The 12,253-nt window shown below is 53.5% G+C and overlaps 1 protein-coding gene across 1 annotated transcript in view; it reads left to right on the forward strand.

The window, feature by feature from the left end:
• Spns3 (SPNS lysolipid transporter 3, sphingosine-1-phosphate (putative)) overlaps positions 1-9,952 on the forward strand; it is a 52,599-nt gene extending 42,647 nt beyond the window's left edge. Inside the window, exons 11-14 of the mRNA XM_055597304.1 lie at positions 2,972-3,037; positions 8,426-8,524; positions 8,635-8,800; positions 9,631-9,952. Of these exons, the coding sequence (XP_055453279.1) occupies positions 2,972-3,037; positions 8,426-8,524; positions 8,635-8,800; positions 9,631-9,734 (435 nt within the window). The 3' untranslated portion in view covers positions 9,735-9,952. The remainder of the gene's footprint in view (positions 1-2,971; positions 3,038-8,425; positions 8,525-8,634; positions 8,801-9,630) is intronic.
• Positions 9,953-12,253: the final 2,301 nt, after the last annotated feature.

A 12,253-nucleotide genomic window follows, 5' to 3' on the forward strand; every position in this document is an offset into this window, starting at 1 on the left:
TTTCTTTCTTCTTTTTCCTTCCTTCCTTTCTTCCTTTCTTTCTTTCTCTCTCTTTCTCTCTCTCGCTTTCTTTCTTTCTTTCTTTCTTCTTTTTCCTTCCTTCCTTTCTTTCTCTGTTCTTTCTTTCCTTTCTTTCTCTGTTCTTTCTTCCTTTCCTTTCTTTCTTCTTTCTTTCTTTCTTTCTTCCTTTCTTTCTTTCTTTCTCTCTTTCTTTTCTTTCTTTCTTCTTTTTCCTTCCTTCCTTCCTTTCTTCCTTCCTTCCTTTCTTTCTCTCTCTTTCTTTCTCCTTCCTTCCTTCCTTCCTTCTTTCCTTCCTTCCTTCTTTCTTTCTTTTGACAGGATCTCACTAGATAGCCCAGGGTGGCCTGTAATATGTTTATAGACATGTGCCACCATGGCTGAAGTTGCAGACATGTGCTAAGGTAACAGGCACACATCACCATGGCCAAAGTTCCAGATATGCACCACCATGGCTGAGGTTACAGGCATGTGCTTAAGTTTACAGGCATGGCTGAGGTTACAAGCATGTGCTTTAGTTTACAGGCATGTGCTAAGGTTATAGGCATGGCTGAGGTTACAGGCAAGCACCACCATGGCTGGCTCTGATTGTTTGGTCTTTATTTGAAGCCAAGTCTGACTATATCATATGGTCACTGAGTGAGGACTGGCTGTACCTGCCTGTGGAGGCCACAACTGTGTGTGACCAGGTTTCCAGCTGCAGAAGCACCATATATCTGTCTAGGTTCCCCCACATCCCTGTGCAGAGAAGGAACCAAGGCCCAGAGGCAAGTGTGCAGGACCTTCCCAAGGTCCCCAGCAGGTGTCCCACCCTTTGTGGCAATGCCACTCCTTGAGCCCATAAGGTTGGGCTTTCACTACTCAAGAGCCTGTAATTATGGGATTAGAAGGCAGGCTGTCTCCATGGCCCCCTGCCCCCAAAGCCGCAAGTAGAGTGATGGATTTGGTGGCGTGGTGCCTATTTCCAGGTGTGTCTGAGGAAGCCTGGCACCCCGAGGCAGCTTGATCATCTTGAAAGGCCCCGTTGGGGCGGCAGCTTCCCTCTGAGGGGCTCTATTTTGGGACCAGGATCCACCCTCGTCCAGCTGGAAGAAGGGAAAGTATATTTCAGTGTGTCCTGTGGGTGTGGGGAGGGCGGGGTGGGTGTGTGACGCCGCTCAGGAGAGCATGTCCCTGTAGCCGTGGGTACCCAGTCTGTGTGGAGGAAGAGAGGACTCAGAGGCAGGCTGAAGGACGTGGTGAAAGAGGCTTCTGGCCGCGGTAGATGAGCACCAAAGCAGGCTACCACGGCGAGGACAGGTGCGCTGGGCCATGCCTTCATGTGCTCCAGAATCTGGGTAGACAGGCCCTGTCAAAATGGAATGCAGGGCTTCGGCCTGCTTGGGCCTCACCCTCATCCTGCCCACCAGTGACTTCCTGCTTCCCACTACTGTGGGTTCCCAGCCCTTGTTCCTAGGCCTAGAAGGAGACCCACCCTGACCTCAAGGGCCTCCTTGGTACTTGGGACATGAAGGGCCAGAAGCAGCAGCCACAAGAAGCCAGGTTGGGTGGAGAGCTCACAGAGGCCGCTTAGTGTCTATTCTCTTCTTCACCAGATTGGCTCACTCTCCGGCCCACCCAGCGTGGCGGCGCATGCCAGCCTCTTGCCGCTGCTCACAGGGTTCTCTGCCGGGCACTGTTTGTAAAGCTTTTGCCTAGTGGGCTCCTGCAGCTCTTTCTAGCTCATCTGACTGCCCCTATGTCTCTGCCAGGGTCCCTTCTGTCCAGGACTCCCTCCCCATCTGATTCCCCATCTGATTCTGGCCTTTAAAGCACAGAAGTCACTGGAGGTCCCTGGGAGTTCTTCAGGCCAAAGGCCTTCCTGATTTCACTATGTGCAGGCCAGATATGGAGGAGAGAGCCTCTCTGGAAGATGGCCCTTGGGCCTGGGTGCCCTGGTCTGTGACACAGTATGATGATAACCCTATCGAATTACCTGACCCAAGAGGGGTAACAGTGGCAATGCCTGGCATACAGTAGGTGCTGTTCTTTCTGGTGCTATTTTTCTCATTTCTCTGCCTTTGGGATAGGAAGCTTTGAGTTCCCAAGCCTGTGCTGCCTTGGGCATAGCCCCGTGACTCCAGGAATGACTAATTCCACCCTGGCAATAAGCTCTCCAGAGCTGAGAGAAGGGAGCCTTTCCTCCTCTTTCTCCGGTTGCTTCATTAAGCTCTTCTTGAGTGAGGGGAATGAGGATTGTCCTAATCCGCTGGCACCAGGTAGCACGGTACAGAGGGCTGGGTGAGACAGCCAGCCAGGAATAGAGGACATTGGGAGCAAGGCAGGGGTGGGGTGGGGGGGGGGGGGGTGGGGGTGGACACTGGAACGGGCTTGAAGCCTTGAGTTTCGGGTTGGCTTTGCCCTGGGTCAGCTATGACCTGAGAAAAGTCTTGGCCTTGGCTAGGAATTAACTTTGTTTGCACAATGGCTATGCCACCGATTGCTGGAGGCTGGAGTGGGGGTGGGGGGATGAGGTTGGGAGAGGTGTTTGAGAGAAGCCGGTCTAGAGGTTCCTGGGAGCCTTTTGGGTACCGTGCAGTCGTCAGGAGAAAACGCACAGAAGGTGGGCCAGCTGAGACCTTGGCCTTTCTGTCCCAAGGCCACACATGTGGAAGTGCTCTGGCATTCCTGCTGCCTCTTCCTTCTGAGGCTCCCTGGGTGACCCCTAAGGGCTGGGTCTTGGGGGCTATGAACCAGAGTTCTGAAACCAGGGGACTGTTGCTTATCTTGAGATCTCAGTGGCAACCTGCCAATCTGTCCTGGGGCCTGCCATTCCAGACCCCATCTACCCACCAATCTCCACAGTGCCTTCCTCAGGGAAGCCTCAGTTTCCTCTCTGTGCAACTGAGGAACTGTGGGAGGGATGGGTGCCTGAGGTGGGGACAGTTTCATCCAGGCCATCCTCTGTCCACAGATGTTCCTGGCCCTCGGGGAGCTCCTTCTGTCTTGCAACTGGGCGGTAGTTGCTGATATCCTATTGGTAGGTATGGGTTGCATGTTGGACCTAGAACTTTTGAGTAGCCTGGGGATTGGGGAGGACTTCAGAGGCAGGAGCTTAAGGCCACTTCACAGTGTCTGTAGACAAAGTACCCCCTTCCCAACACTCTCAAGTGTTTCCTCTACCACTGCACATAAGCATAAAAGCCCAGAGAAGGCAAGTATGGACCAAGGTCATACAGTGCCAAGGCTCTGAGCTAGGACTGGCACGTAGGTTTTCTTTGCTTTGTCAGCAAGCTACTTCTCAGTAAGTGGGCTCCTTGCTCTGTACTTTAGGGTCACAGAGAGGCTTGCTTGACTTAGAGCACTTAACTACGAAACCTTCCTGGCTCCAGCCCATCCCACCCCATAGATTATGTCAAGGGCTGGCTGGGCTAAGATGAGACCTAACACTGTTCCCACCACATGGGTTTGATGTCCAGAGTCCAGCCGTTCCTTCTCCAGCTCCATCCTGTGTTCAGCCTCTCAGCCGCCTCTGAGGAGACACAGGGACTTTGGACATTGTGAAAGTCTGAACCCCTGTTGATAACAGGGCTCCTAAGCCAAGAATGCCCTGAGTGCCCTCCTGCTGCCTCCTGGCAGACTAGTACAGTCTAGCACAGGGGAGAGGGTTCTGGGAGGCCTGGCCACAGGTAGAAAGCTGTCTGGTGGAGGATCTCAGGCTGGAACCCCTTCCAGACAGACCTGGGCCTCAGCTCTCCACCTGCCCTTTGCCACTCACTCCTGAGACAGACCTTGGCTTCAGCCGCCCTCCACCTGCCCTTTGTCACTCACTAGCCATGTGACTTCAGGCAGGTTGTTTGGTTTCCTGATAAGAAAAATGGGGATAGAATGTTAGCACCATTGTTGTGAGAGTGGAGGGAAAGATGACATGTAGAAAGTTTAGCCCAGTATCAGGCACAGGGGTTAATGGGTGGGATTGTGGCCCTGAGGCTTCCATGGCTCTTCTGTCTCCTAAAGTGGTCTTGGGGTCCTAGAATCTGAGTTTAGAATGTCATTTAATCAGACAGCAAGGGCTGCTTGAACACTATGTTAATAGGATGCTCACTGCCTACTATGGCCCAGGCTCAGCCCTGTCTTTGGCTCTAGCGAACATATCAGCTGCAGAAATGGCCAACCTTCCCTGCCCTTTCCTCTGCACTGGAGACTGGGGCTCCAGCACAGACTCAACCACAGACCTGGCAAATGGCCCTGGGCCTCAGTTCCCTTGCCCATAGAAAAGTCTAATTATTACCTGCCTAGTGGGGTGGATGAGGCCGCCTGAGGGAACATCCACCCTCCACATAGCTCATCCCCTCTCAGGCGATTCAAGTGGTACTGAACCCACCCCCCACAGCTTCCTCTGCTCACCCCCAGCTGGGATCTCTTTTCCACATGACAGCTCAGAAGATATGTGAAGGCTGCATGGCATCGCTAAGTCTATTTCTGCTGGAATCATTAACCTGGCAGAGCCAGGCACTTTGTAGGGCTGAAGAGGAGTGTGCCCACAACTGGGAAGGAGGAAAAGGGTAGTTCTGGGGCCGAGCTAGAATCTGGACTCTGGGGGTGGGGGGCTGACCACATGCAGCCCAGCCGACAACTCTCCAAGCCCTTCACGGCTTGGAGGCTTCTGCTCTAGCCAGCTCCATGCTCTTTTCTCTGCCTTCTCTTTTGCTCTAAGCCCATGGCCCACAATGATCTTTCTATATTAAACAGGGTCGGGGGTGATAGGAGTGAAACCTTTTCAGCTCCCATTTTTCTAGCTTTCTGGCAGAAAACCAGGACTGGGCTCAGGAGGCATGGTTTCAGGGCCTAGAAGGGGCTCTCTGTCCAGTGTAGGGGTATAAATTTACAGGAGTACACTGCACACTTGGCAGAAAGCCAAGCTGCAGGGGACAGGTTTGGAGACTGGGGTCCCATAGAGGAAACAGGACAGGGGACGAACTTATGTGGGGACAGGTTTGCAGGAAGTGGTGGAAGGGATGCTGTACTGGCTCCTAAGCGGCAGCTGAACTTCTCTTTGGGTTGCTGTGAGGGTATTGCAGCGGGAGTCTGCTCTCAATCGAGAGAGAGAGCCAAGAGGTCTAAAAGGAAACAGGTAGAGAGACTGTGTGTTCTTGGGGAGCTGGAGCCTGAGTGTAGGTGAGAGGGGAGAGAATGGATAACAGAACTTGGGGGCATTCTAGAAATCTGCTCTTTATACCTATCTCCGCCACCCACCAGCTGAGATAGAGGTCTTGGCCAACCCATTGACCTCTCACTTAGCTCAAATGTACAATAGATGGAGAAGTAGCTATCCCTGACTGTGCCCCAGGCCGTAAGCAAGCAAGGAGCTAAGCCTGTGCCATTTGTGTCCCTGAGGAGGCGGACCCAGTCCCCAGCAGCCCTGCTCAGCACACTGCTTTCTCCACCTGGGAGAACCGAGTCTCTCAGATGAGAGGCCTGCCAAGGGATGCCTGCTCCAATGGGCTCTCACACTTCCTTCTTCCTGAGCCAACTTGGAGGAGCTGGCCACTGACCGTGGGCTCTCATCCTCAGCGCCTGACTGGGTGGGTGGAGAGTGGGTCCTGGAGCCGCACTGCCAGTGGACCTCCCACAGAGGCCAGACCCAGCAGTCTCCAGCACAGCTTATGGGTTTGCAGTCATCGCTCCAGCCTACAGGTTCCTTCCAAACTTCTTCCTCTCCTCATTCACGCATCCTCATGAGGAGCTTACTCCCCACACCCTCCCCATACATCTCCTGCTGGCTTGATTGTGCCTTAGGCATTTTTTTTTTTTCTCCTGGAAAGACCAAGAAGGTGTCTCTCTGTGTCCCTGAATCTGCTCCAGGAGCCTCCAGCTGCCCACCCAGGCTGGTCTTCCTTGGCTCTCTCTTCCTCCCAGCCCCGAGCAGAAGGATGTTCGAGGATCAGCAATACCACCACTCCTCAGGGGTGTCTGGCCACAGGGGTTGAGTTGGGGAGCACAGAGGGCAAGCTGCCAGGAAATCTGTCTGTAGAGATTGTCTCTCCGGCTTCCCATAAGGTGGTGGCTGGCTGCACCTCAATCGCCCCCAGCTATAAAGGGAACTGCTTTTCTGAGAAGGGAGAGTCAACACAGGTGTTTTTGTCTCAGAAGCTGGTGAACCTGGAATGTTGGAAACCCAAAGCCACTCATTTTCAAAATTACCCACCCTCCGGCCTGCCAGGTGCTGCTAGGCCCAGCCTTTGCAGAGCTGTAGGCACCAGAGGAAGCAGGTATGTCTCCCTGTACCGAAAAGATATAGAGTGAGCTTGCAGGGACCTTACCTTGCAGCCCCAGCCCAAAGCGGACCTGTGTGGATCCTTGAGGCCTCTGTTTAGGAAGCCAAAGCTGAGCCTGTCTCCCCAGAACCACCAATGACTAATCACATAATTATGGGGTGAGAAGGAAATCCTGAGAAGGTGCAGAGCTGTGGTCAGGTCCTCCTCCAGTGCTGGCAGGTCCTGGAGGTGGCAAGGTGCCCAGCTTCCCTACCATGTGGGGAGAGAACCTTGGCCCCAGTGACCTCCTGCATACCATGTGACTGCCCATAGTGGCTCCCCAGCTCTGCCCCACCCACCCATGACCCCCTTTTCAGCTGACCTCCTGTGTCTGCCTGGTAGGGTTCTGGAATCCAGAGTCATAATTTTGGGTTTCTACCTTCCTATGTCACCTTTGACCCCTCTCTGTAATACACTGATTCTCCTGCCCATAGGCAAGACCACTGAGGAGCCTTTTGTTTTTCAAGACAGTAGCCCTGGCTGTCCTGAAACTCACTCTGCAGACCAGGCTGACCTCAAACTCAGAGGTCTGCTTGACTCTGCCTCCCAAGTGCTGGGATTAAAAGCGTGTACCATCTCCATGGTCTTTATTCTCTTTCTCTTTCTTTCTTTTCTTTCTCTTGAGACAGGCTCTCACTATATAGCCCTGGCTGTCAGAGAACTCACTGTGTAGACCAACACACAGAGATCCACCTGCCTGTGCCTAAGTGCTGGGGCGAAAGGCGTGAGTCACCAGAACCTGCTCTGTCTTCTTAGCCTCACTGTCCACCTTCAGATGCTGAGTAATGAACACATCAACATGGCTGAAAATGCCAGCTCCCCTCGCTCCTAACAGCAGAGGGTCAGGGGTCAGGAGGCCAGTCCCTCCGAGGAGAGAGTCTGCCATCCAGGCTGGGCCTTGCTGCTTCCTGGCTGGGCTGCTCTGGGCAATTTAATTACTTGCTCTGTGAAGGTTTTCCTATATATAAAATGCAGGAAATAATCGTATCTCTTTTATGACTTGTTGGAGTGGATATATAAAAGCACATGCAGGAAGCAGTCATTAAATGCTATTATTATTATTATTATTATTATTATTATTATTATTATTATTATTATTATTGAGTCCGGTCCCCTGAGGTCTTGGGGACCGGACTCAAGAACAACCATCTCCTCGGTGGCTGCCACAGTGCGGAGTAGCTCTGAGACTAGTCTTCCAGAATGGGCTGCTTGGCTGACTTGGTTAGCAGATTTTCACTAGGCCCCCTGTTCCTAATGTATTGTAGTACTCCAGAAACACAGGAGAAATTAGGGGTTTTGCTATTAATGAAAGATAAGAAAATGGCTCAAGAAAGGACCCCTTTCAGTTCCAGGAGGCATACACTCATTTAAATGTGGTGCGTGTATGTGTGTGTGTGTGTGTGTGTGTGTGTGTGTGTGTGTGTGGTGTAAAGGCAGGCCCCTGCACCTGAGAGGACTTAACAGAGGAGATGACATAAGGGTAAGTCATAAGTGATAAATAGTGCTTCCCCTGTTGGCTCAGTGAGGGCAGACCTTCCAGGCAGGAAGCACACACACCCAGAGCATTCTGCTAGCAGGACAGATGTTCACGAGAAGCGTCTGAGTATAACTGAATGACACTGAGCACAGCTCTCAAGGTGGGCACTATCATTATCCCATTTAGAGAGGAGACAGGAAACGCTGAAGCGACTTGCCCAGAGATGCACAGCTAATGGGTAGGGATCAGGAGTGGACCCCAGACTGTCTGACTCCAGAAGCCACGTTCTTGATGGCCTTGCCTTCTTGCATGGAGCTGTGTGAGCTTCCCTGGCACAGCTGCCCTGCACTGGGCACACTTACCTGAACTGATCTCTGGAGCCCGAAACTGAGATACTGCCCTACCACTGTGGTCCTAGCCCCGCAGGTCCTGCCAGCTCAACTGTAAACTCTCCTTCCCCACTATGCCTGTCCGGGGGAGGTGTCTGGGCCTTGGGGGCCTGAGTCCTGGAGTGGGACTCGGGTCTTGGAAGTCGGTAATCCCTCCCTCTGGGCAGGGGCACACAGGAGGAGGGGGAGCGGCTCCCCTTCTTCCCCGGCTGGGAAGTTTACCTCTGGGTGCCTGTGTTTTGCAGTCAGTAGTGGTGCCCAGGTGCCGGGGCACAGCAGAGGCGCTCCAGATCACAGTGGCCCACATCCTGGGAGATGCTGGCAGCCCCTACCTCACTGGACTTGTAAGGAGTGTCTGAGTGTGTGCAGCGGGGAGGAACTTGGGAGGTGCTGTTCTTGACAAGGTCCTGGGGCCACCTGGTGGGCCTGACAAACACCCCTCTTTTCATGGCAGATCTCCAGTGTCCTGCAGGCTGAGCGCCCCAACTCCTACCTGCAGCGCTTCCTTGGTCTGCAACACAGCCTGCTGTGCTGTGCCTTCGCCATCATACTGGGTGGCGGCTGCTTCCTGCTGACTGCACTGCACCTGGAAGGAGACCAGGCCCGGGCCAGGCGATCTGGTAAAGGTGCTCCCACTCCTCATCCCCTGGCTAGGCTCCAGGTTGAACGTTTCTGGACTGGGAGTGGCTGCCTCTGCTTCTGGATGGCTCATTCTGGAGCATTTCTTATGGCCCTGCCCTATGCCAGGCAAGGTAGCAGCTGTCAGAGAGAGACAGAATTAGGCCAAGTCTGAGCCCTCATGAAGCTGACGCTTTAGTGGCTACAGATCAGAAACAGAAAAAGGGTAATGTAAGTGCTACTGTAAAGACAAAAGACAGGGAAAAGGGTTGACAAGGACAGACGGTTCTCATTGCAGTGGTAACATTGAAGTGAAGGAGCAAAGAGGAAAAGGGGTGATCCAGGACTCAGTCTCTTGGAAGGGACTCTAGGAGGCGAGACCAGCTAGTGCCAGTGATGGGAATGTGCCTGGTGTGTTGTGTTGAGGACTGGCAAGGTGGCCAGTGAGACTGTAGCCCGAGTGAGGGGGTGATAGGGGGAGGGAGGGAAGCAGAGCACAGAGGAAATCCTTGGACAGACTGTGGCCTTCCCTGAGAGTGAGGTGGGAGGCACTGTGAGTTTCCAGAGGGGAGGTCCTGATGACCTTTCGTCCCCAGGGCTGTTGAATTGAGAACAGAATTCAGGGTGCCGGACTTGGGGCAGAGAGGTCTCCGAAAGCTCTGGACACTTACCAGAGGAGCCAAGTCCACAGTGGTGGCACTAAAGAGGACTGATTTGGGATTTATTATGCAAACGGAACCTCAAGCATTTGTTAAGAGATTGTCCCCAGGCCTGGTCTCCAAGCCTCTTCTGCCTCCTTTGGGCTGGCTGATCATCTTTCTGCCTTCTGCAGGAACCCTGGACAAGGACGTAGCCAGCAGGAGCAATGAGAGCCAATACCTGCTCTCTGGGACCAGCACCCCAGCAGAGGAGGCCCGAGTCCCGGTCCTGCAGTGAGCAGGCTCCATCCTACCTACATCCTCCTGGTGGCCTCCCATCTTGGCTGTGACTCAGGGGCTCCAGCTAAGCTTACTTGCCACTTGTTCAGTCCCGGCTGGGGAGCTGCCAGGGCCCAGGAGCTGGCTGGATTGAGCTGTCACCACCCTCCTGGGAGGCTGATCCCTGTGTCTGCACCCAGCAGGGAGGCCAGGCCCTTATTAAAGCATGGCCAGTGCAAAGCCCTCAGATTTCAGAGTTTCTTAGACCATCTCATTATTTATAGCTTTGTGAAGCCTCTGCAGGAAGGAGGAGAAGAGGTGAGCAGGTCAGGCCAAGGATTCATGGTGGCCTTTGGGGACCCTGAGGGAGTTGCTCAGCTTTGGTGTCTGGGTGTCACACACACACACACACACACACACACACACACACACACACACACACCACGCACCCTGTTAGCTTCTCACTCAGACCCAGTTTCTCCTGTTTGAAAAGGCACGGGAGAAACAAAATAACCCTCTGTGAGAATTCATCATCTGAGTGAGAGGTGGTCTTGGTGGTAGGTTCCCTGTGGCTGCTGGTGCGGGGGTGTATCCCCTCAAGCTTATGCAAATTGCGGAGGGAGCGGCCTCCAAGCCACATGCAGAGCAGCTCACATGACTGTTCACACATAGTCCTGGAAGTAGCCCTCTTCTCTCCAGCATAGGCTTTGACCCCAGCATCTCCACGGGGAGGGCTGGTTCTGTGGGGCCCATGCTTGGCACTGGGTTCTGAGCAGCTGGGCTCAATGGGCCCTGCAGGAGATTAACCGTCTCCAGGCAGGCAGCAGCAGGGAGGCGTGTTCTTTCTGTCTATGGCCCCAGTTTCTGTCCCCTCCCACGGATCCCAGCCAGGCAATCACTCACTCACTCATTGCCACCTCTGCTGTGCCAGGCCGTGCCTGCCTCCCAGCATCTGTGGGCAAAACAGTGGCCCGGCATTCAACACAGTTCTTGGCCCTTGCATTCTTCTCCTGCCTCTTAGGGCTTCTCCTTGTCCCTAGTTGGCTGTGACAGGTTCCTGGAGCTAGGTTTACTAGCTCAGCCTACACCTTACCTCAGCTCAGTTCTCTCTGGAACAGACATCTCCAGGAAAAGAGCCCAATCCATGAGTTGGCATCTGGAGCTCCGGAAGCCACAACCCTGAAACTAAAGAAATGGGCTGGCAAGGAGAGCATAAGTCTTTGAGAAGGAGTCAGCCATTCTCGCTCTCCGTATTCACTAGCTAGAGGATCAGGGCTCTCCCCTGCCTCTCTCTCTCAGCTGCAGACACCACAGTTCTATGTAAGAGGCACTAAATGTCACTTTCTAGTCCAGGCTCCATGTGATTCCCACAGGCTGGCTTCAGGGTCAGAACCTAGCACCCAGGTAGCTGTGAAGCTTCCAGACAGTGGGCAGAGTAAGGTGGCCGGAGAGAGGCCAGAAATGCCCTTTGTGCCAAGGCTGCAAACATTGATTGATGTCAGCAGGTCCCATCAAGGTATGGGCAGTAAACAGATGCCAGCCTGCCCTTGGATCTCACAGCCCAAAGCAGGACAGGAAATATACGGGCTAAACCAAGGGAGACATACTTCCTATGAGAAAAAGGGATCACATGGCTCAGAAATCTTCTAGAGGTGGCTTTGGGATTGGCAAGGACAAGAGATGTGGAGGAAGAAAACCCTAGGCAGGGGCACAGAACTAGAGAGGAGGGAACAGGGCAGAAGGGTGTGGCCAAAGAGGAGGTGTGCATGCGCTGGTGGGAAGAGGAGGCAGGACTGGCCGGGAGCAGGGGCCTCGGGTGCTTGCCACAGTGCTGTAGTTTTTATCCCTAGTCTGGGGTCACTTCTTATAGTGAACTCTGAAATTTGAGTTCCCAGGACTCAATGAGACTCAGCTGAGGATTTAAAGGATTTTGTTTTCTAAACGAGTTTGGGGAGTGCCAGAGTTCTGGGACTGACCCTGGAAGGACAAGGCCACACCTCATCTACAGCCAACCCAGACCCCGGCTTCCCTCAGGTCCTACCTCCTGCCTCTGAGGCTCAGTCCCAGTAGATGAGGTCACAGGTGCAAGTCTTTGAGAGGCCCCCAGTGCCTCACTACAAAGAGTAGAGGAGCCTAGTAAACAGAGGACATCTTTATCGCCTGAAGGGCGCTTGTTGAGTAATTCTGGTTATTGACACTCTGGACTTGTTTGTTAGGAATGTCAACAGGAGTGAAAATGCTATTCAGCAAGATGAGTTCCCAAGCCCAACCTTGCTCACTTCATGTGTTAATGACTCAGCATCCAGGAGACATCTTGACAGGAAGATGTGTCTGCCTGTGCCCAGGAAAGCAGCTTGTTCTCTAGGTTGGAGTAAGACCATGGCAGGGGTGCTTGTAGCCCGGTGATGAAAGCTTTCCTTCTACTCTGTCTTTATGCCCTGGAGAGCCGAGCTTGTGCTAAGCCCCTGCACCTCAGCCCTGCCTTTTCCCCTGCAGCTAGCACTGACCTGTCTGTTCCATCCCTTGAAGTGGGTGACT

Source organism: Psammomys obesus, unplaced genomic scaffold (genome assembly GCF_907164565.1).
Source record: "Psammomys obesus unplaced genomic scaffold, mPsaObe1.curated_primary_1811, whole genome shotgun sequence".
Taxonomy (NCBI): Eukaryota; Metazoa; Chordata; class Mammalia; order Rodentia; family Muridae; genus Psammomys; species Psammomys obesus.